Here is a 22,944-nt window from a genome sequence, read left to right as displayed (position 1 = left end):
AAAAGAATGCTCTGTCTGCTCTACAATCTTTGCTTGTTTTAAATTTATTTGGTCTTTTCTACAGCCAGACAAATCCTCATTTCTCATAAGGAATACATCTAAAACTTCTCTTACTCCCAGGACAGCATGGAACTCTCCAAGACGAAGTTTTTAAAATTAGCATTGATTCCATGCCATGTGGTAATATTTGGGTAGCAACCGAGACATTGTTAATTATAAATTATCACACTAGTATTCAGGCAACTGCCCACCTGCCATGGGAAAGAACCCATTTTGTCATCAGTTATTAGAAAGAATCCTCTGGAAAATTGCAGACCATATTCCTTCTGGAAGAAAACATTTCCTCCTTGAATTAAGATAGAAAATATTGGTTAGTCCTTCTCTATTCTGATTTTTCTGATTATTCTGTTACTCTTTCTGACATGGTTTTGAATGGAGTTATGAAATGTAAAACTCTGTCCTTTAAGTTTTCAGTATAACTGTATGCTAAGGAAAAAAAAATCTAATGGGCCATGACTCCACAATTACTTCCTGAACTCTACTCTGAATGCATAGATGTATAAATGAGTATACAATTTAGTCCCTGCCATGAAGAACCTTGCAGTCTATTTAGGAGATGAAATATACACCCTGAAATTTAAGGAACATTGTAAGGCAACGATAAAAGAGATGAACCAGGATAGTTTATAAATAAGCTATTTTAATGGCCTATGCACATTTTTCTAGGATCCTTTTTTCCTACATTGACATGAGAGTGCTCCCACCAAGCCCTTTGCAAATTTTAGCCAGAAAAGAAACTGAAGTCTAGGCATTATGATATTCCATTACAAAATATTCTTTCTTTCTTCCGGATGCTCAAGGCCATGACTTAAACAGGATCATCCTTTTACCTTTTTAAAAGGTTTCTATCTCTAATCTTTGGCTGTGAGATGTGTTGTTATTGCTTTATTTGCTACAATATGTGGAAGTGAGATTCAGGAACTGAATTCTTGTGAATCCCCAGAAAATTCAAATTATGATCCTCTCCCCCCCAAAAAAATTAGTGACATCTTTAAAGAATATACTAACAATATAAAGCAAGGAGTTCTGTTGCTTCATCTAATTGAGTTATAAACAAGAAAATTAACGAATCCTGCCACTGCCCTGCTGATGCATAGGGACGTGTGAATTTTCTCCATGTGTTTGCTCTGTCTTTAGAACACCCACAGTAGAGATGAATCACTAGCATGTATATTACTCAGACAGTCCTAGAAAGTATCAAATCTAAAAGCCAAACCCAGGAAACAGCATTTCATTTAATTCCCAGTGTACTGCTAATTGATCCCAAACTATTCATTACTGTCTCCTGGAAAGGGCTAAGTAGAGAGTCGGCATTTAGAAAACGCCTTAACTGAAAACAAGACAGAGCAAAATTCTAGGCTCTGTGAACTTCAGTTGCTCTGTTCCTGTATTGCCACACTGATTTAAGTTTATCTTTTATTTCAGGTCATGTGGAAACCCCCAACCTTCCAGAATGGAGACATGCTTAGCTATGAGATCCGCATGCCCTACCCTCATATGACAATAACCAATGCTACTTCCTCAGTGTTAAGGCAAATAATTACCCATCTGATTCCTTTTACTCATTATTCTGTCACCATTGTGGCTTGCTCAGGGGGTAATGGATACCTAGGAGGGTGCACAGAGAGTTTACCTACGTATATTACTACCCACTCCACCCTACCTCAGGATGTCAGCCCATTGTCAGTGATTCCACTGGGTGAATCGTATGTTAGGGTTTCTTGGCAGCCACCATCCAAGCCGAATGGACCAAATTTAAGGTAAGAGAAAAACACTGTGATTTTGGATTTTGCTAGGGATTTCTCTCTCCAGAAAGGAGGAAGGGAGAGTTTCCCTGACATATGGATGTAGAATTATTTTTTACTGGATATTCCCCCACTCAGCACTTGTACACAATTTCATTTTGTGTGTCTTGACTGATATGAGACCATAAAAGTAATCAAGGTAGGGCTGTCTTAGCATTGTGAAGAACTAAAAATTCTTGAAACGACAACCACAAATTCTCTAAGAATTCTCTAAATAATCCTTTTCTTGATATTCAAAGTATATTTTTATTTTATGTTAGGCAAACGATGCATGTTCTAGATGATACATTTGCACAAATATGCCTCAAAATTCTAATGCTAACACAAAATTATTTGACACATAAATTATCATCTGGAAACTCGTAAAGAATGTGGTCAGGGATATAGATACAATGAAAGAAAAGAGTTGTGATTCTGAAGCAGCTTTCTGACAACCAGAACTTGACACTTAAACAAGACTATGGAGTTGAAAATATTATCATTGTTTGTTAAGTTTTGATGGTAGCAGTCTTAGGGAATCGTTAATTTTACAAGCATTTGGCATTTCTACTTTGTGCGAAGCTGGCAATGAAGTTTTGCTAAATCTGATGGCGTTGTCTAACATGTTGTAATTCTGGATGATAATAGTACAATGGGAAATATAGCTGATTGTTTCAAAATTACTGAATATATAAAAACTTGAATCAGAAAAACGTTTACCTGAAAAAAAATAGCAGCTGTAAACATTATTTTTTCTTTATGTTTACATACACACCCCACAAACACATCCCACAAAACAACCTGAATTTTGGTAATAACATTACTTGAGATAATCCCAATGTTCCTGCTTGTCTTTTGCTTTAGATATGAGCTTCTGAGACGTAAAATCCAGGAACCACTTGCATCAAATCCCCCAGAAGATTTAAATCTGTGGCACAATATTTATTCAGGAACTCAGTGGTTTTATGAAGATAAGGGTCTTAGCAGGTGAGATTACAAAAACTATGAAAACAAATTGCTGGCATTTAGTTTGGGGTATGTTGAATATTTCAAGGTATCTTAGTGTCTTCATTGTGAGCATGTTATCAGTTATGCAATAAAACATGTTTGGTTATTATCTGTGGCATTAATCATCAAACTTCAACAGCCAGCAGGTTTACTGTTTGCCATCCCAGGTGCACGTTTAAAATAAGCCTTTTGAAGTCAAACTTTTAGTTGTTTGAGCCTTAGCTTATTGTCTTTGTCTCAGCATTATTCAAACATGAAAACTTAATGGAGGAATTTAGAAATGTTCAACATATACAAAACCGAGAGGATTACTGGACCCTTGTAAAATGTTAGCAACTTCTAGGAAGTAATTGGTTATCAGTCATTGATTTAGTCCACAAAAGTTATTTAGGAAACAGGCTTGGGACTTGAAAGAATTCAATCCTGAGTTTAATAAAATCAAGAAATGAGGGATGTGGCTCAAGCAATTGGGCTCCCGTCTACCATATAGGAAGTCCAGGGTTTGATTCCTGGGGCCTCCTGGTGAAGGCGAGCTGGCCTGTGTGGCGAGCTGACCCATGCAGGAGTGCTGACCGGTATGGAGACCTGGCACAGCAAGATGATGCAACAAAAAGAGACACAGAGGAGAGACAAGAAGAGACAAAGCAGACCAGGGAGCTGAGGTGGCGCAAGAGATTGAGCGCCTCTCTCCCACTCCAGAAGGTCCCAGGATCGGTTCCCAGTGCTGCCTGAACAGAAGACAAGCAGACACAGGAGAACACACAGCAAATGGACACAGAGAGCAGACAATGGGGGTGGGGGTGGGGGAGAGATAAATAAATAAATCTTAAAAAAAAGACAATATCAGAAAAAGAGTTTTTGTTCGTATGGGAGTGTTTAGAGATCTGGGTCCTGTTTCACCTGTAGTGGAGAGCTAACTTTGTGACCTTAGGCAAGTCGATTTTTCTGTGCTTCACTTCTTTGTCTATAAAATAAGAAGATGTAGTAAAATGGCTTCTAAACCTTCATGGCTCCAGGCAATGTAATCAAATTTTAAGAAATAAGAATATTATTATATGAAAAATTCCACACAACCTATTTTTCAATAGCTTTTCAATCAGGTTGATTAGTTTTTAGACCTACCACAGAGTATAGCTTTATTCTGAAGTGTGTTTATAACTCTAGCCTTGTCTACCTACTCTGCCTTACCCAGGACTCTGTTTCAGCTACATCTGCAGTACCCTCAACACCTGGAAGATGCAGTACCACTGGCTCAATGTGGAGGTTTGAGGCCAGAAAGTACCCCAGAAAGTCATGTACTTAACGTGAATGCATTCCTGTGGGTATAAAATACTGTAATATAGGACCTGTTGATGAGGCTCCTTCAGTTAAGGTATGGCCTACCTCTTTCAAGATGGGTCTTAATCCTATTACCTGAGTTTTTTGTGAGAGAATGAAATTTAGACAAAGAGGCGGAAGGCCACTGAAGAAAGAATCTGAAATCATTGAAAACTGGAAGCAAAAGGAGAGACCAGAAGATGTGGCCACATGTCTTGCTATACATGGCAGGCGAGTCAAGAATCTCTGGCAGCTGGCCTTCAGGAAGAAAGCATTGCCTTAATGATGCCTTCGTTTGGGCATTTCACAACCTCAACCCGTAACTAACAAATCCCCATTGTTTAAGTCAACCCATTTCACGAAATCTGTTTTAAGCTGCCTAGGAAATGAAAACACTCAGCTTCTCCCCATTGCTGCCTATTTCTGTTGCCTGACCAGCTCATCCCTCGAGTCTTGGCCTGAAAGTTTCTTCATCCAAAAAGGCTTCCCTGACCACACTCTTCCTGATGTGAACCAGGCTTCCCTTTGTATCTTTCCATGGCAATCTCCCTCATATAATGAGGTATCAATGTATGTGCCAGCCTGGCTATTTGTCTGGACACTCCATTACATTGTCAGATCCTACATGTGCCAGGAGCTTTGCATTTATGACTTTTGTAGCCTCAGTCCTTAGCATCGTACCTGGTACATAGTTGGTCCTCAAGTATTTGTTGAATGAAAGCAAATGTTAACTCAAAAAAGAATAGTTATTGAACTTCTTTGAGCCTTAGGGATGTTACCTCTAATTGTATTGTATTTGAGGAATGGATAAAACTAAAGAAACTTCTTCTGCCCATCTCGCAGTGTTGTGGTAGGAAAACATTAAAGATTTTCTAAGATTTTTGGAGAGAGAGAGCATGAAATATCATAAAGCATATGAAATTTCCATTTTTTCAAGTAAATATGGTCACTTATGAGCAAATACCTATTGTTTAAACTAACACGGTTGTGATACTATTTCCAACTCTTTTTGATTCATTATTTGCTTAATTCAGCATCCCTCTGTGATTACCTCTTCACTTGAAGAATTACATTGATTCAACAATTTCTCTTTGCCCGCTGCATGCTGACGCACTGCGATAAGGTACAAAGACGAACATACCATAGCCTTTGCCCGCAAAGTGCCCAGTGGAGGAGCCAATGCACACACACATGCCCACACGCAGTTACGTCCATATTCAGTGCTAGCCTCACATTGAATTGACAGAGTGAGCTACTCTGCCTAGAGAAACAGCATGGAAAATAACTCCCCGTGATCAGCAAACTCTAAGTGCCTTACATACATGGCAATTTAAAAAAAGGGGGAGAATGGAAGCTGACTAATATTCCTGAATCTGATTTTTAGCTATCAGATGTTTGTAAGAAACACAGAGAAAAGTCCTAGGAAGCTCATTATGTGGGTGGTCCCATCTGTAACTTTATTTCAGGTCATTTAGTCAGGGGCTGTGATCTTTTCCCTCCAGTGTCTGCTGTGAGCATGTGCGCCTGGCAGCTGTCCTGATAAAGTACTGGCGGCAGCCCACCTTCCCACTTCCCAGGTGTGCGGTGCGGGAACTGCACTGGGGCCTCTGGGCCCTCTGAAGACACGCTGCTGCTGTGGGGCGCCTGCCTGCTGTGCTTGCACTAACGATACCAAGAAGAGGAATGAGAAGCTGCTTTACACGTCTACAGTACTGAAAGGACTTCATTTTATTTGATCCTCATTTTAGCCCTATGAAGCGTTATTTTTCCATTTCATAGAAGAAAGAAATCCTTCTTTAGAAATTAGGAACAAGGCCGAAAACAATTATTGCATTTTTATTGACCTCCCTAGAGGTTTTTAAGGAGAAGTCCTAATATAAGATTTAAGAAAAGAAAGTTAAATCCCCACAAATTAAGTTGAAACATGAGTTGACATAAGCATACCAATGACAGTTGCATCTAGAATGGAAGTATGTAAGTAACAAAATTGTGCAGAGATGATATTTTGACTAGCCTGGTAATGCTGAATGTCAAGGGATTACTTTTTTGCTTCAAGGACTAGCAAAGATTTTGGGGGGTTTCAAAGACTTGCTATGTCCCATGTAACCAGGTTGAGATAAATTTTTAAAAAGTAAATATTTATTTTTTTTTAAGATTTTGAAAAAACTTTATTCCCCTCCCTCCCCTTGCCACTTACACTTGCTGTCTGCCCTCTGAGTCCATTCTCTGTGCACTCTTCTGTGTCTGCTTGTCTTCTCTTCCTGTCTTCTCTTTAGGAGGTCCCAGGAACCGACTGTGGGACGTTCTGACATGGGAGAGAGGTGATCAATGGCTCGGGCTATCTCAGCTCGCGGGTTTGTTGTGTCTCTCATTGTATTTCCTCTGTGTCTCTTTTTTTAGTTGCATCATCTTGTTGCATCAGCTCTCTGCGTCGGTCAGCTCGCCTTCACCAGGAAGCCCCAGAAACCAAACCCGGGACCTCCCATATGGTAGACAGCAGCCCAATCGCTTGAGCCACATCTGCTCCCCACCATTTCTTTTAATACTCAAAATAAATGGCATGAGTGCTTGTTTTGTGAGAATTTTTTTTATAAGTCCAAAAAAAGCTAGGGGCCCTTTCAGCCCAAGGCAGTGTAGGGTGAGGGACGTCTCTCACAAATTTGAGCAAATGGGAAAATCGTTAGTCCGGCAGTGGGCTCTGTGCTCTGTGCCACTTTTTCTGTTAAAGAGAAGTGATCTGGTTTGGTCAGACAGTTGTGTTGTCCATCCTGATGGGAGCCAAGGCTCACCATCGCTGCTGGTTAACCAGTGAGTGATCTTCAAATTGCAGAAGAAAGGGAAGACGCCAAGTGTTCTCTCCCCACAGTACATCCCGATTATCTTCTATGCACCTTTGTTACAGCTCTTCGTGGCACCTGGGTGGAAGAGAGTGTTTAATTGAATTCTAATGCCTTTAGAATTAGGGGGCAATTTCCTCTTCTCCCCAGATGCCACCATTCCCTATTTCCATCTAAACTTACAGCTATTTAAATATAGCTTGAATATATAAATTGAAGTGTTTCTTCCCCTTTTGACTTGATATCACTGTAGCTACATCTAGAATCAGCTTTTAAATGGCATTTTTCTTTCTATAAAAAATAAAATTAACTTGAAATTCACTGGACATCCCTTTATGAATGTGTTTATGACACAATAAATATAAACTGAAGTCAATTTTCCTGTTCAAGGGGTCTCTTGATTAGTTCTATGTATATAATATGTAGGAAAACACACCAATTTAGTTTTAAAAAATGCCATTATATTCTGAAATTCAGATTATTCTAGTTGTGTTTCCCTTTCTGTCTACATTTACCGAGCAGAATATTGAGCCAATTACCCAGAGAGTTTTAACCCAAACAAAACTACTTCTGCTTTGCTCTTATGATTATCTTAGATAAGACAACATTCACCTGACTTACACAGTTAATTGCCTCCTCACTGAGTTTTGAACTGCCTGTGTAGACACAGACTCAGTGTAACTGTAGGCTTAAACTACTTGTCAGTTTTCTAACTTCTCTTCCTTAATAATTCTGTGCAAAGTGGCCACGTTATTGGTGTTGGGGGAACCATAACTTTGGATTCCCTGACATTTTCATCACTTGGAAAATCTGGCAAGCATGCCATTGTCACCTGATGTTGCTGATGTGCACCAGGGCAGTGTTTAACAAGAGGCCAGCGGCCTCCTTACTATGAAGCATCCGTCTATCCTTATAATTTCAGCACCTTCCAATGCCTGGATTCCTGAGGGATCAGATAAAACTGCTGAGAACACACTGACAGCAGGTTCTCCTTTTGGTCTATTAATATATTTAATGAAAGTAGAACAAGGCATAAGAAATAATAGGATTTTTTTCTATATTACGGAAAACATTGACTTGGAGATTGTAATAATTCGGCTGTCATTAGATTTGCAAAGTGAGATATGCTCTAACTCCTGTGGGTTTCTGTATACATTTCAAGTATTTCATTGGAATGGCCATTTGAATGTTGATCTCCATGATACTTCTCAAGACTGCTCATTCTATTACCCTTAAGTGAAAGCATTCAAAATTATTTAAAATTTCACCTTATTTTCAAATGATTGGTTATGTTTGTTTCAAATTTAAATGCTTAAGTTAAATATACCAGAAAATCTAAGTTTAAATCTTACTGGCATAAATTGTAACATGTGTTTTTAAGCCCATAACAGTGAACTATTTCAAGCCTGGAAAGATGTCCTTATTTCAAGGGGATAATGAAACAATATAACACAGTCCTCCCTTTTTTGGTAATGAAATTAAAGGTGCACAGATGACATTTTCTCCTTTGCTAATATGGAAACACTGGAACAGCACAATGTTTTGCGCTCCCAAAATAAAAATATCTCCAAAAAGTAGCTATTAAGAAGTTAAGTTGAGCATACAGAGTGGAAGGAAAGCTTTTCTTCCATGACTACCAATCTGAGATAGCTCCTATTCATCCTAAATTCTAAAATGTGAGCAAAAATTGGGTCTAGAAATTAGAGGCAAATTTTGCCAACATTAGTGTGCCATCTTGTAGCAATGTAATTAATTTAATATTAATGAAAATATCTCTATTTCCCATTTAAGTTAAACTGGTATAGTACAGTAGTATTCTCCAATGGAATTTTTTTTCAGTGTTCTAAATTTACCACATGCCATCCTTTTCTAAGTGTCATTGTATTCTACCTTCCCTCATGAAAAATGAGCCTCTAATTCTGGAAGTGCTCATAGATATTTTTGTTTTACTAATGTTTTCTTCAAAAAACCAATCTACAGAGAGTGGGTAAGGGGAAAATGAAAAGAAACCGCATAATAGGTGAGGAGTTTTACTTTGGAATGGTGGAAATGTTTTAGAACTAGAGATGATGGTGTTTGTACCACATTGTGAATATACAAAATAACACTGAATTGTTCCCTTTAAAATAACTAATTTTATGGCTTTTGAATTTCACCTAAATAATTTTGAATTAAAAAATAAATCTAGTTTTTCCCCTTCTATGCTGACAATAGTATAGCAAAAATAGAAGTTATAACAAAACTATTTTAGGCATCTTAAGTATTATTCTGGCAGCATAAATATAAATGGGTACAGGAGCATGCCAGATGCACCTTCCCTAAAATCTAAAAAGCATCATATTATAAAAAACATTCAATTGTGATCATCATTACTCTTCCATTGCCACACATTTAAACTATGGAACCATCTTTGCAGTTTTATTTGTCTGATCATTTGTTCATTACCACCAAGGATTTGAGGGTGTAAGAAATCATGTGCTATAAAAGATTTCTCAAATTCTTACTTTTATGATGTTGTACTCAAGCATACTTTGAATTGTAGTGAATATGGGGAAGACTAAGTAGAAGAAGCAACTGAATAACTTGGATTTTTCAGGAGCATTATTTATATTGGTGACAATATTGACATATGAATTCTGTTGGGACATCAACAAAGCTGACAGATGTTTAATTTGATGAAAATAACCTGAGGCATTTGGTGCTCAGAATTTTATTGCTTCTCAAAACACAACAGCCCCTTTCTCTGTCTTCACTGGACAAAATACCACTTGTCTCCATAACCTAGCCTAAATTAGACCTTCTCTGTGAGAACTTCCCTGACTAGATCAGGTTAAATTAGATGCTCCATCTGATATGTGTTTTTTAAAAAGGAATAAATCAATAAGTATTTTCAGATGTTTTCATAAAACATATTTCTGTGAAAACTGACATGTACTATGGCTCCAGGAGGTCAGGCATCATGTTCATTACGTTTAACTATGTGGCACATTGAAAGTGCTAAGTAAGTATTTCTGAGTAAATAAATAAATGAATGGATGAAGTGATTGTTAGTGTATCAAACATGAAAGGGCAACCTAATTTGTTTCGAAGTATTTTAAAAAGGAATGCCTTTCTAAGTTTCAGCAGGGATCAGTTCTCTATCGAAGGGAGAGACTAGTATGGCACTAACCTAAAAAAATTACATAAGTGAACTGAAGGTTATGAGACTGAATGCTTTAGTAACTATGAAACATCTGTTAATTCATTTATAAAATTATTTATTCAATAAATAAGCAGATTAAAAACTGCTTCATCTAAACCAAATCTAGTTTTCTAATTCGAGTGATTACAGTTGAACCTTGAAATGGGTATTGTTCCATACATAAGATTTTAATATGTATTATCTTTACCTGGAAAATACCATAATCATGTTTATATACTACGAAGTTGACCATTTGCCAGTGGGAGTGGGGAGAATGGTCTCAAAAGAATTAATCATTTAGTGAAAAACTATTGCAATAGCCCAGTATCCCTAAATTGACCTACAAACACTGATTTTACTGGCTAAAGTATAGACTCAATGTAAGCATTCATTCACTTTGCAGGTTTCAAAAGTTATTCCATACAGGGTTTGAAATGGTACATTTTTCAAGACATGTCTTGGGACCACAATTAGTATTTAGGAAAGAAATGTATTGATACACATAACTTTGACTGTGAGTATACAATGTCGACATACCTAATATTTTTCTTTCAAAAGTATTATTTTATTATTAATTAGAGGAAATGGCCCATTTCATATCAATAATCAACACTGAGATCCATCTAAAAATAATATACATAGAGGAAGTGGAAAAAACACTTAAGCCAATAGATTCGTTTTTAATATGAAGCAGTGAAATGCAAGCAAACTTGTATATGTAGACAAATCAGAGGCAATATACATTTACTAACTTAAAGAGAGGAGTTGAGATGCAATGAAAACAGTGTATTTTAGTATTTCATTTAAGAGAATTCAAAATATTATTTCCTTAAAAGTTTAACTGAAGAATGAATCTTAAAGAAAATGCAGGGGAAGCAGATTTGGCTCAACGGATAGAGCATCTGCCCACTACATGGAAGGTCCAGAGTTCAAACCTAGGGCCTCCTGACCTGTGTGATGAGCTGGCCCATATGCAGTGCTGATGCGCACAAGGAGTGCCATGCCTGAGGGGTGTCCCCTGTGTAAGGGAGCCCCATGCACAAGGAGTGCTCCCCATAAGGAGAGCCGCCCAACACGAAAATAGTGCAGCCTGCCCAGGAGTGGTGCCACACACACAGAGGGCTGATGCAGCAAGATGACGCAACAAAAAGAGATACAAATTCCTAGTGCCACTGACAAGAATATAAGCGGACACAGAAGAACACACAGGGAATGGACAGAGAGCAGACAACTGGGGGGGGGGGGGGGGAGGTGGAGAAGGGCAGGGAAGGGGAAAGAAATAAAAAATAAATCTTTAAAAAAATATAGAAAGTGCAAAGACAGATGCATAATGTAAAATGAAACAATGCAATAAAATAATAAACAATAAAGAGTGGAAATAATTTTATATTGGAAATGAGGAAACCAGAGGCTCCACTAGCCCTCGCTATACAAACTTAGGTGAAGCCACTTAATTTCTCGTAATCTCTGTTGTATTACCTGTAGAATGTAGCAGATATTTTATGATTTGAAACAGATAACTCTAAAGCCACTTCCTATCCTAACATTTTTGTACTACCTTGAAAACAGGTGTTTCAATTACATGTATCTATGTGTCCTACTTTGTCCATGCAGGCATAAATTGTACATTTCACCATGCCTGAATTATGAAATCTCTTAAAGTATCACAAATTTTTTGCAATTAACCAATTAGTGCCACCTGATGTTAATTCCACTTGTAGAAAAGAACCACAAAAATGGTACCACTTTAAAGTTTATAAAATGTATAATATAAACATGTCAAAGAAAAATTCAAATATTTTAGGAGAGATAAGCATTCAGACTTAAGCTAAATTTCTTTTAAACTATTTTCACAAAGGAAAACACAATTCTAAGATTTTGCCCAGGAAGAGAGCTAATGAAGCCAAGGTCACTGGTTCAATTCCCACGTGAGCCATTAGCTTCAATTCATTCCATTGCTTGACTTGCTGCCCTCTTTTTTTTTTTTTAATTTATTTATTTATTTTATTGACTTTGTAATAATATTACATTAAAAATATATATGTGAGGTCCCATTCAACCCCACCCCCCCACCCCACCTCTCCCCCCACCAGCAACTCTCATTCCCATCATCATGACACATCCATTGGATTTGGTAAGTACATCTTTGGGCACCTCTGCACCTCATAGTCAATGGTCCACATCATGGCCCATACTCTCCTCCATTCCATCCAGTGGGCCCTGTGAGGATTTATAATGTCCGGTGATTACCTCTGAGGCACCATCCAGGGCAGCTCCATGTCCCAAAGACGCCTCCACCTCTCATCTCTTCCTGCCTTTCCCCATACCCATCCTTGCTGCCCTCTTAACCCTGACTCACCATCCTTCAAATTCAGCCTAGTGGTCACAAAGGAAATTTGGGGAGACTGGATGTGTACACAAAAATCTATCCCCACTGCTAGAAAAACAATTCAGAGATCAAGTCCCAGAGGTGTGACATCATCCAAAGACAGAGAGACCAGGTTATCATTATGATTGTTTTCATTAATACTATCATCGTGACCATTGTCATTAAATTAGCAATATAGAATAGGGCATCAAAGAGCAAGCTGTGGAACTAGGACTGTCTAGGTTTAAATCCCCAATCTCCCACTAATTAGTTCTGCAACTTACACAAGTTATTTAACTTCTTTGGGGCTTATTTTCCTTATTTTCAAAACAGGAATTATAATAGTACCTTACTGGGATTTTGGGAAGGGTGAGTGTGCTAATACATCTAGTACAAAGCCTGACATGTAGTAAGCACTCAATTAAACACTGATGATGATTATCATCTTTGAGTTGTCATGGTTCTGAAGACTACCTAGTACCTGGTAAAAATCATACAGAGAAGAAACAAATATGAGGGGTGGGTGGTGATGGGAAAAAAGGAAAGAAAGAAAGAAATGAAAAGAGGTGATAAAACAGATGTGGAAGATCTCATGATGGTATTCATTTGGGGGAAATAGATAAATAGCTTCAGAAAGTCACCAAGGCCTTACCTATAGCTCCAATAGCCAAGCAACATCCTCAAATGTGGCCGAGGCAGAGCCCTCCAAAAATATCTCTGGGCCATAAGAGAGAAACAGGGTGAGGCAGTCAGAGTTTTTCTACTTAGGAGGTAACACAATGATCTGAGAATCTCGAAATATTTTTGGTTAAATTATTTAGCACAGTCCTGCAAATGGTACCCTCCATTTTTCATCATGACTAGTAGAATCCTGTGCTACCAGGACTAAAGCCAAACCGATTTTAGATTGTGACTTATCAAGACAAACGCCCTGAACCTTGCTTTGGGAGAGAGTGGGTGGTCTTCAGTTGCTCTGGGACCAGGACTGAATAACTGGCTGGTGGCTGTGCAAAGGAACACCTGCATTTAAGACTTTACAGTTATCCCTCTCCCATCGCCAGGACTAGGGGTGGGGCATCACTGCCATCTGCAAAATCCGGGTAAAAATTTGCCCCTCCCTTAGTATCAGAGAAGAAGTCTGAATTTTTTCTTTTTCCTTTATGGTGTGTTTATAGTACCTTACTGTAAAATTTAGGTTAAGTATTATACCATACTACACATATACTTTATGCATTTCAGAGTTTCTAAACTATTTCTGTGTCATCTGCGGTTTCTGCAAATCTCCCAAAAAATTACCGTTTAATTTTTTCTGCAGACCCATGATGTATCAAAACCATGATGGGGAAAGTCCCCATGTGGAAGGGATAAGTGTACTTACTTCCTTTTCCTTCTTAAAGGGTATCCTGGATGATCTATTACAGCCGAATTAGGTGATGCTGTTCTGAGCCTGATCAGTGTTTGTCCTAAGTCTTAGATGCCCCTGGGATGGTCATATGTTGCCACAATGTATTTAGCAAGTTTCTTGCTCTAAGCTATTTTCTGGCCAAAGCCTGACTGTGCTTATAAATGGCATTTTCCTATTCAGGCTGTTTTGAAACAAAAAAAGAAAATATGATGGTCTCTTGTCTGAAAGAGCCACAAGAGATGAAGAATGGATGGCTTTCCTCTGTCACTGATTGAATATATAACTTGGAAAGTCCTCATCATATCACATCTCCACGTCCAGGGTTCCCTTTCTGCAAAGCAATAGTCAGTTTACACTGTATTGACAAAAGTAAACATATTCACGCTATGGCAAAACACAGCTCACTGTAGCAGAACTCTCAGGGAGAACGTTGTACACTTTGGTCACAGTTACGATTTAATTTAGGTCTTTATCTGCCTGCCAATGAGATTATGAGAAAGAAGAGAGGTATTGGAAGAAAATGGTGATGCAGGATTCTGATATTTGAAAATGGATGAGTTTCCCAAAAGAAGAGCATAAAACTCTCTGGATCAAATTCAGATAGAAACCTGGCATGTTGCCAGATTTGTAATTGCATCTTGAATTGAGCTGTAATCCTCATCACTTCTGAAAACAATGAGAATGAGAAAATGATAAACCACATTTGTTTTAAATAGCAGTATTTGCTTAGCATTCCTGATAAAATATTTTTCTGACATTTTGTTAAGGTTGGAGAAATACTAAAGCAACATGTTTTGTGTAGGTAGAGAAAAGAAAATAACGTATTATGTGGGGGGAGGGGGACAAGGAAATTGTACCCTTTGTGGGGGAAAAACAGAAATCTTCTATTTAATGAGGAAAAAGAACAGCATATACCTTGTCTTCTCTAAAATAGAAACTAATGTCTGACTTTCACAAAACAACCTTTTAGGTTTACAACATATGACTATAAGCTCTTGGTACACAACAGTGTGGGTTTCACACCAAGCCAAGGAGTAACTGTGACAACATTAGCTGGTCTTCCAGAGAGAGGGGCCACTTTCACTGTGACTTTTCTTAACCACACGTCCATAGGCGTGGGATGGACCAAACCAAGTAAGTAACCTTCTCTTGTCTTTATTTCCTCTTAATTTATTAGTGTCAGTCTTAGTTTGCCAGGTCTGCTATAACAAATACCACAGGCTGGTGAGTTTAAACAACAGGAATTGATTGTCTCACAGTTTTGGAGGTTAGAAATGCAAAATCAAGGGGTTGGCAGGATCGTGCTTTGTGTTCTGATGGTGGCTCGCCAAAATCCTCAGCTCAGTCTCTGCCTCTCCAGATGGCAATCTGTCCTTGTTGGAGTCCCTGTCTAGATTTCCTCTCCTTGAAGGACTCGAGTCATATGGATGTAGGCCCCCTGATCCAGTTTGGCCTTATCTTCACTACTAGGATCTTTGAAGATTCCATTTACAAATGAGTTCATCACAGGGCTGGGGTTTCGGACTTGAACGTATCTTAATGGGGCACATAATTTAACCTATAGCAGTCCCCAAACAAAGTAAAAATGGACAACTATACACATTAAAAAAATACAAATTAATAAAAAGCCAAGGTCCCCGTTCAAAATACCTCTCCTACTTCTCCACCCTTCCTGGGGCTGCCCTCCTGTCTTACGTTCCCTCCCTTTGGAATGGGAGTGTAGTTTCTGTCACACCAACTGGGAGTGAAAGAAACGTCCATGCTTTGATTTGATCCAGTGCAGTATTGTGCCCCTTGCTCTGCCCCAAATATGGTGACTCAATTAGTAGAACCAATTAATAGGACTGAAGATAAGGGAAAGAGTTTTCAGAATAAATCACCTTCAACACTAATACAGACAGAAGCAGCTTGAGCCGGGGAAATGAAGACTGAATGTCGTCAGTGGACTCCACACGCATCTTACAGGCCTTGGAAGGTCTCACAGGTGTCCGTAATGTGTTCTTCCTGCAAAGTTAGAAACCACAGAAACCAAAATATCAGGTCTATTTGGTCAGTAGAGTATTTAATAGCTTCCCTGTTAATTTGTAATCATTCATTACAACAATCAAAAAAACCCCACATGAACCCACCATGGAAATATGTATTGTAATCACTTTCATAGTTCTAAGTTGAGATCTAGCGAATAGTTGAACCAAATTTGTTAGAAAGTTGGTGCATATTGAGAACTATCTGATTTGGAAAGGCCCAATTAGAATATTTTATGACAGAAAAATCTGCCTGCTAGCATAATAATCATTATATAAGGAGGACGTAATATTACTAAAGATCAGGCAATAGTAACCACTTGATTTTGTCCAGGCTTGCGTTTTGTTGCAGCCTCAGAGAGCAATGCCTTTTATTTAGAACTCCTGTGTTAGTTTGCCCCAATGTTATGTGGTATCAATTGTGACCTAAAACCAGTATTAGGAGTCCATTAATTATAAATTTAAAATCATTACAGGTTATATTGACCTGTATCGCTTATTAAATATGCTATTTTTACAAAAGCCTTTCACTTTTAAGGTTATTACAAGGCTCCAGGTTTCAAGTGATCTGCATTACCTGTATTGGGATCTTTTCAACCATTTTAATGGAAGAATATTAGTTGATGCCCATGATTACTCTCTGAAACACCTCTGGGGAAATATTAAGTTCTTATTTGGAAATGAGTTTTTTATGTCTCTTTTCACCCATCTCCCTCTTCCTCTCTGCTCCACCCTCACCAACTGATTCATCATAAAAGTCTGCTTATAAAGGTGAATGTTCTCCCCCCTCAGCTAACATTGGAATATTTTTGTTAAAATCTTGCTGCTGAGTTTTCACCAATATAGGTCCTCTCTGTTATAATTGCATGCCTGAAATAAGCTTGCTTATAAAAACTGACAAACCTAATAGATCTGAAGCAGCTCACTGAAGTTTCATTACCTTGGTAATCTGAACCTCTGACCTTCTGGCTGTAGATAATGCAATCTGCTGTTATTTCCATTCATAGCTTAGAAATTTTTCAGATAACTATTTGTGAGCACAAAGGTTAACTTTCAGAAGAGGGCCCTCTCTCCAAATCCTTGTTGCATTATCGTTTTCTTCCTTTGTGCAATTTCTCACCTAAGTAAATTAACTAGTCACTCCTCTCTGAAAGGGCCATCTATTTTTTGCAATTTTAAATTTTAACGTGTTCTCTTGATTTTGGGGGGAAATTGGCATATGGTCTGATATGTTAAAAGGCACAAAACTACAGGTTGAAAGTACATTGTGTTGATAGCCATATGAATACATTTATCAATATCTGCTTGTCAAAAATTGCCTTCCACAAAACAATAAAATGCATTTTTAAAAATGCAATTTTTCTTCACTATGATCACCACATGTATACATCATCTTGGTAGCAAAAGGTTTCTGGCAAAATTTTACCAACCACAGATTAAGAGGGTTAAGTTAATTGAAGCTTGAAACTTTTAGAATGGCCAGTTTTAATCCTTGGTGTCATTTATGTGATGTGTAATGTGATAAAAATCATCCCCCCATTTCTGCCAATGATCCCTGCATTTCTTCAGTTTAATTTGTTAGGGCAGATATTGCAAACTGGCAGTGCAGAGGCTAAACTTGTCTACCCATCCTCCATGCATTTGCCCTCAGTATTTGAAAAAATAGCAACTTACCAGCATTTAGCAATCAGAATGTTGCATATAAAGATAATTTTTTAATTCACTTGAAAAATCAAATAGGTGAAAATACTCTCACATTGCTGGAGGGAAGCTATCAGCTGGCACTCAGCAGGGGCTGTCCCTTTTGGTAGAGCACACAACTCGTCATCTGGCTCAGCCCTCCCCTTCCTGGCCCCATGGAGAGTTGAGGTTCTCGTCCCTGCCATGTGTAATACAACCAGTACTTCTGCCTAAGTGAAGTACAGTGATGATAAGTTATACTGGTGAAAAAAAGCATACTTTTATAGGAGAAGATACCAAAATACCTTCACTTAAACTATTTATATACTCATAAAAGACCCAGGAAATAGACATTCATGCTTAGTTAACTTACCCAAAATTAGTAAATAGATGTTCCCGAGCTCAAATTTAGGGCCCAGGCACCAAATTTTCTACTGTTTCTCATTAATTTAGCCATAATGCTTATTAGAATGCTTTAATAAAATATTTTCCATTCCTACTGCTCACCCTAATACAAAAGGCAAAATGAGAAAATGCCCATTGGAAAAACAATGGGGAGCCAGTGTCTCTTCTGAGGCTGACTCACAAAAGGGATGAGGCCAGAAAAGGAAACATGGGAGCTGGCTGGCGAGAGAAGGTATTGAAAGAGGAAATGAAAAACCATTGCCTCCTTTACAATCTGAGAGCTACCCCAACCTTTTTATTTTCTTATCTTTTATTATATATTCCTCCTTGTCTTCCTCCCTTCTTCCATCTTCTCTTTCTCTTTTTCTTTTCCCCACCATCCTTCCTTTCCTTCCATAAGTATTTACCACTTTCTTTGTCCCTGGCACTGAGAATATAAGGATAAATGACATGACTCCTGCATTAGAAGAGCTCAGTGAACTCTCTGGAATATTCTCAAAGTACGAAGGTGTCATCATTAAGAGAGTAAGTTTGAATCCACAGAAATGCATCTTCTTCATCCTGACCTCTTAGTTAGTAATCACCATATTTTCTAAATAGAATTTCTGTCTTGGTTTGAATTTTTCTTGGCAGGTGGCAAAATATAATAAGTTCATATCTGATGTCTTCTAAAAACACCCTTCATTTAGCTCACCTCCTTCCTCTGCTCTCTTTCCTGCCCCTCCAGTTATCAAAGCAAATAGACCCCTTTGCCCTTCACTGTCTTGTGTCCCCAGCCTTTCATTTGTGCACCTTGTAATCTGACCTTACCCCAGGCTCGACTTATATGGCTCTCTTGAAGTCCTGACTTCTTACCTAATCACCCAATCCAGGGTTCTCTTCTCAGTGCTCTCTCGCTGAGGAAGCCATCACTATAAACAAGCTCTGCTGACTGAGACTGGATCTTTACAGTCCTCCTACCTTACTGACTTCTCCATTTCATCCTCCCTGGGGCCCTTCTTCTCAAAGTTCTTCCAGTCTTCCATTTATTCCAGTTTTCTCCTGTTGGTGATTCCATCTATTCTCAAGGTTTCAAATTCAATTCTCCTATCAGGAAAATAACAAACCTGTATGAAGCCATGTGAAGAAATGATTCAAAGAATAGGCTTTGCAATCAGGGAGACTTAAGTTTGAATCCAAGTTCCAGAAAATACTGGAACATGGTTGGTCTTCTTGGTATGGCCATCCCCCACCTAAGACTGCAGGTATGGCTGGCCCCACCCTATAACTATCAGGTATGGTCCTGGGAGCACCATGAAAGATACACCAATCGCAGGAAATTCCATAGATTCAAAGATTGTTTCCCCTGGAACTGGGGACTAATTCCAGCCAAGTTTTCATTGTGCAAGGATGGTGTTCTCAGTTTCAACTAATGCATGAGCATACCCTAAGATGCCCAAAGTCTCATAAGAGAAGAAACCTAGCTCTCTGAATGACTGCATGGAGCACAATTTCCCTACCAATCTGGTTGTCATCTTGGGGCTATTGTGAAAGTTTGTTAGTTTTTGGGGTTTTTTGTTACTGTATTTTGGGAATCCTTGGTTACAGCAGCTTAGCTAACTAACTCAATTACTTTTTGCCCATATCAGTTCACTTGAAGTACATAGATTAGCTTGCTTGTTTTTCATAGTCAGACATAGAATGCTGAAAAATTAACACATCTCATATACTATCACCTTTAACCTACAATTTTCTCTGGTAGGTTACTGACAGGAACTGGGCCACAATGAGAGACAGAAGTAGCTAGGGAATGTCCAAAACGCAGCTCCTTATTTTTTTTGTTTGTTTGTGTGCTTTTAGGAGGTACCGGGGATCAAATCCAGGACCTCATACCTGGGGAGCAGGTGCTTAACCACTGAGCTACATCTGCTCCCCGATGAGAGTTGGGTTTTTTTGTTTTGGTTTTTCCATTCATTCATTTGTTTGTTCAATTTTAGGAAGTACCAGGGATTGAGTCCAGGACTTGTATCTGGGAAGCAGGCACTCAGTCACTTGAGCTATATGTGCTCCTCCAGCTCCTTGTTTTTTGACTGATGAATAAATATGAACTATGTTTGGAAAAATAAGGAGCCTGGATTGGATCACTGCCCAAAAGAGGCTCTTCCTACTTCTTCATGTAAACAGTATTACCCTTGGGCAGAATAAAGAATCTTCTCAAGGAGCAAATTTGATATGCTCAGATTTTTAGAGAAGTACTTAGTTGGCACAGAGTTCTTCAACACAGAACTGGGAAAATTGGACTCTGATTTGGAGAATCTGTGAGCAAGATCAACACCTCTACCATTAAGTAACTTCAACAGAATTTTTCTAGGTTTTCACATTTGAACAAAATTACCTCCCAATCAGCCTGCCAATGAGAAATTGCTGAAGAATTCCATCCTAGACAAAAATAAAATAAAATAAAATAAAATCAGGTCTACTGAATGGAATCATTAACTGTAATCAGTCTAGATCAGGGACAACAAACTTTCTGTACAGGGGCAGACAGTAAATATTTAGGTTTCATAGACCATTTTTCTCTGTCACAACTACTCGGTTCTGCAGTTGTAGTATGAGAGCAGCTCTAGATGATACTTAAACAAATGAGCATGGTTGTGTTCCAATAAAACTTTTATTATGGACACTGAGGTTTCAATTTCATATAATTTTCACATGTCTCAAAATAATAGCCTTCTCTGATTTTTTTCTCAGCCATTTAAAAACATAAAAAACATTCTTAGCTTGCAGACCCTTCCAGAAACAGGTGGCTGGCTGCATTTGGTCCACACACTATTCCTTGTTGACCTCTGACATAGAAGCTAAAGGTCTAGAGCGTGTAACTAATACTGAGCTCTTCTTTTTAAAAGTAAGCCGAGAAATTATCTCTAACCATGTTCCTTGACCATGTAATGAGCACAATCAAATTGCATTGCCAGAGTGCTGTCAACTCATCCATCTAACAACTGTGCTTGATTTATTTGGGAATCCATTACGAAGGAAAAGGACCTGCTCTATATTTGAGAATTTGCTCCTTCTAAGACCAAATTTCTGACCAAAAATTGAAGATCATTACTGAAAATGGGATTTAGCAGAAAAGATCACTTTCAGAAGTTACAACCTTCTTCAATTTATCAAGGTGAAATTGATATGCTATAATTAGAGCAGTACCTGCTCAGAGAAAAATATGGAATCTACAAAACATAGGTTACACATAACAGGAGAAGAATATCTGAGAAAATATTTCATCCTAATCTATACATATATAACATAATCAAAAGAAATCCCCGTTACTATCTTTTCACGAACAAACTAGTATTTAGGCCTTAACTCCAAAGTATATAAGTCTACCTTAAACATTCACATTTTAATGTTTAATTTCTGTCCATCTGTTGCCACAAAAACACTGTAAACTCAAGAAGTCCTAAATGAAATAAGTTCACAAAACTCCATTCCATAGTTCTATGTTTTCTATCTTGTTTAATGGGCTTTGCAAAGAAATCAAAACCTAAAGCCTGAGGTTTATCTGTAGCTCTTTCTAATCCCTTACCAACCTCTCTTGCATCATTTAAGGATCTAGGCTCCTTCCGTATAGTAGATCCTTAATCCCCTAGGGCCTCAGAGTCCTCCTCAAGATGGGCAAAATACAGAAAAATGATCAGGGATGGCCAATTGCTCTATAACAACTCAGTCCAAAAATGGCCCCAACTTGTCAACATGACCAACCCTAGATGCAATGGGCCTAGGAAAAGGTATCAAACTGCTTGACAAAAACAGAAAAGCGTGGGTGCTGGTGAGTGAAGGAGTCTTTGCCATCTCTTTTATCTTCTGTAGGGAACTTTAAAGTTTAAATGCTATTTATAATTCCATGACTAGGTAACAAGATCATCCCCTAATTTTCCATGTCTTTATATTTTATGTATTATAAGGAATTTAGTGTACTGTTACTTTCCTTGCCTTTCACACCTGTAATTTACAATGCTTGATTTATAAATTATTATTACCATTTTATAATTACTTTACACAATGGTTTTCTCTCAATGGTTTCAATATTTATCATCATTTCTTAAACTTTCCCATTCTTAAGTTCTGGATTTTGATTCATCTCATAATCTTCTGAAGAAAATTATTGGAAAGTTTTATCAAGATAGATAAATAAGTTAAATAAATTAGGTGTATAGTCTCTTAATTTTTCCTATATATGAAAGTCTTTTTGCTGTCTTTGCTCATAAAGAATGAATAAATATATAAGAAATCTTGAATCAAAATATTCTCCCTCAAGACTGATAGAAATTGTTCCATTGTCTTCATACATTTTATGTTGCTGATAAGAAATCCGAAACTTGCCTGAATTTTTTCTTTTATAGACTATTTTTCAGGTTTTTAGATTACCTTTGAACTGTCATTAGGTTCCATAATATGTCTACATTTGGATCCATTGTCATTATTTTGCCCAAAGTTACACTAGTTTATTCAGTGTGTAGACATAAGCCTTCATTTTGGGTAAAGTTGGATGGGGTATTTTGTATCTGTGATTATTTATTACATTAATTCTTCAAGTTAATTAGATTTTTTTTTGCATTCTCTGTCCTGAAAGTCTGTAATTTAGACTTTCTTTGATTTCTTCTCAGTTATTTCCCTCATCATTTTTTAAAAATTGATTTTGTAAAAATATTACATTAAAAAAGAAATATATGAGGACCCATTCAACCCCACCACCCCCACCCCACCACTCCCCGCCCGGCAACACTCATTCCCATCATCATGACACATCCTTTGCATTTGGTAAGTACATCTCTGGGCACCTCTGCAACTCATGGTCAATGGTCCACATCATGGCCCATACTCTCCCCCATTCCA

General features: G+C 38.0%; 1 protein-coding gene across 1 annotated transcript in view; it reads left to right on the top strand.

Moving 5' to 3' along the window:
• The window catches only part of USH2A (usherin), an 838,570-nt gene that overhangs the window by 605,326 nt on the left and 210,300 nt on the right, over positions 1-22,944 (top strand). Inside the window, exons 41-43 of the mRNA XM_058275221.2 lie at positions 1,486-1,820; positions 2,709-2,831; positions 14,931-15,094. Of these exons, the coding sequence (XP_058131204.1) occupies positions 1,486-1,820; positions 2,709-2,831; positions 14,931-15,094 (622 nt within the window). The remainder of the gene's footprint in view (positions 1-1,485; positions 1,821-2,708; positions 2,832-14,930; positions 15,095-22,944) is intronic.

The sequence above is a fragment of the Dasypus novemcinctus genome, chromosome 13 (assembly GCF_030445035.2).
Source record: "Dasypus novemcinctus isolate mDasNov1 chromosome 13, mDasNov1.1.hap2, whole genome shotgun sequence".
Classification (NCBI taxonomy): domain Eukaryota; kingdom Metazoa; phylum Chordata; class Mammalia; order Cingulata; family Dasypodidae; genus Dasypus; species Dasypus novemcinctus.
Note: the sequence above shows the minus strand (reverse complement) of the source record. Positions and strands in the feature narration are given on the sequence as shown.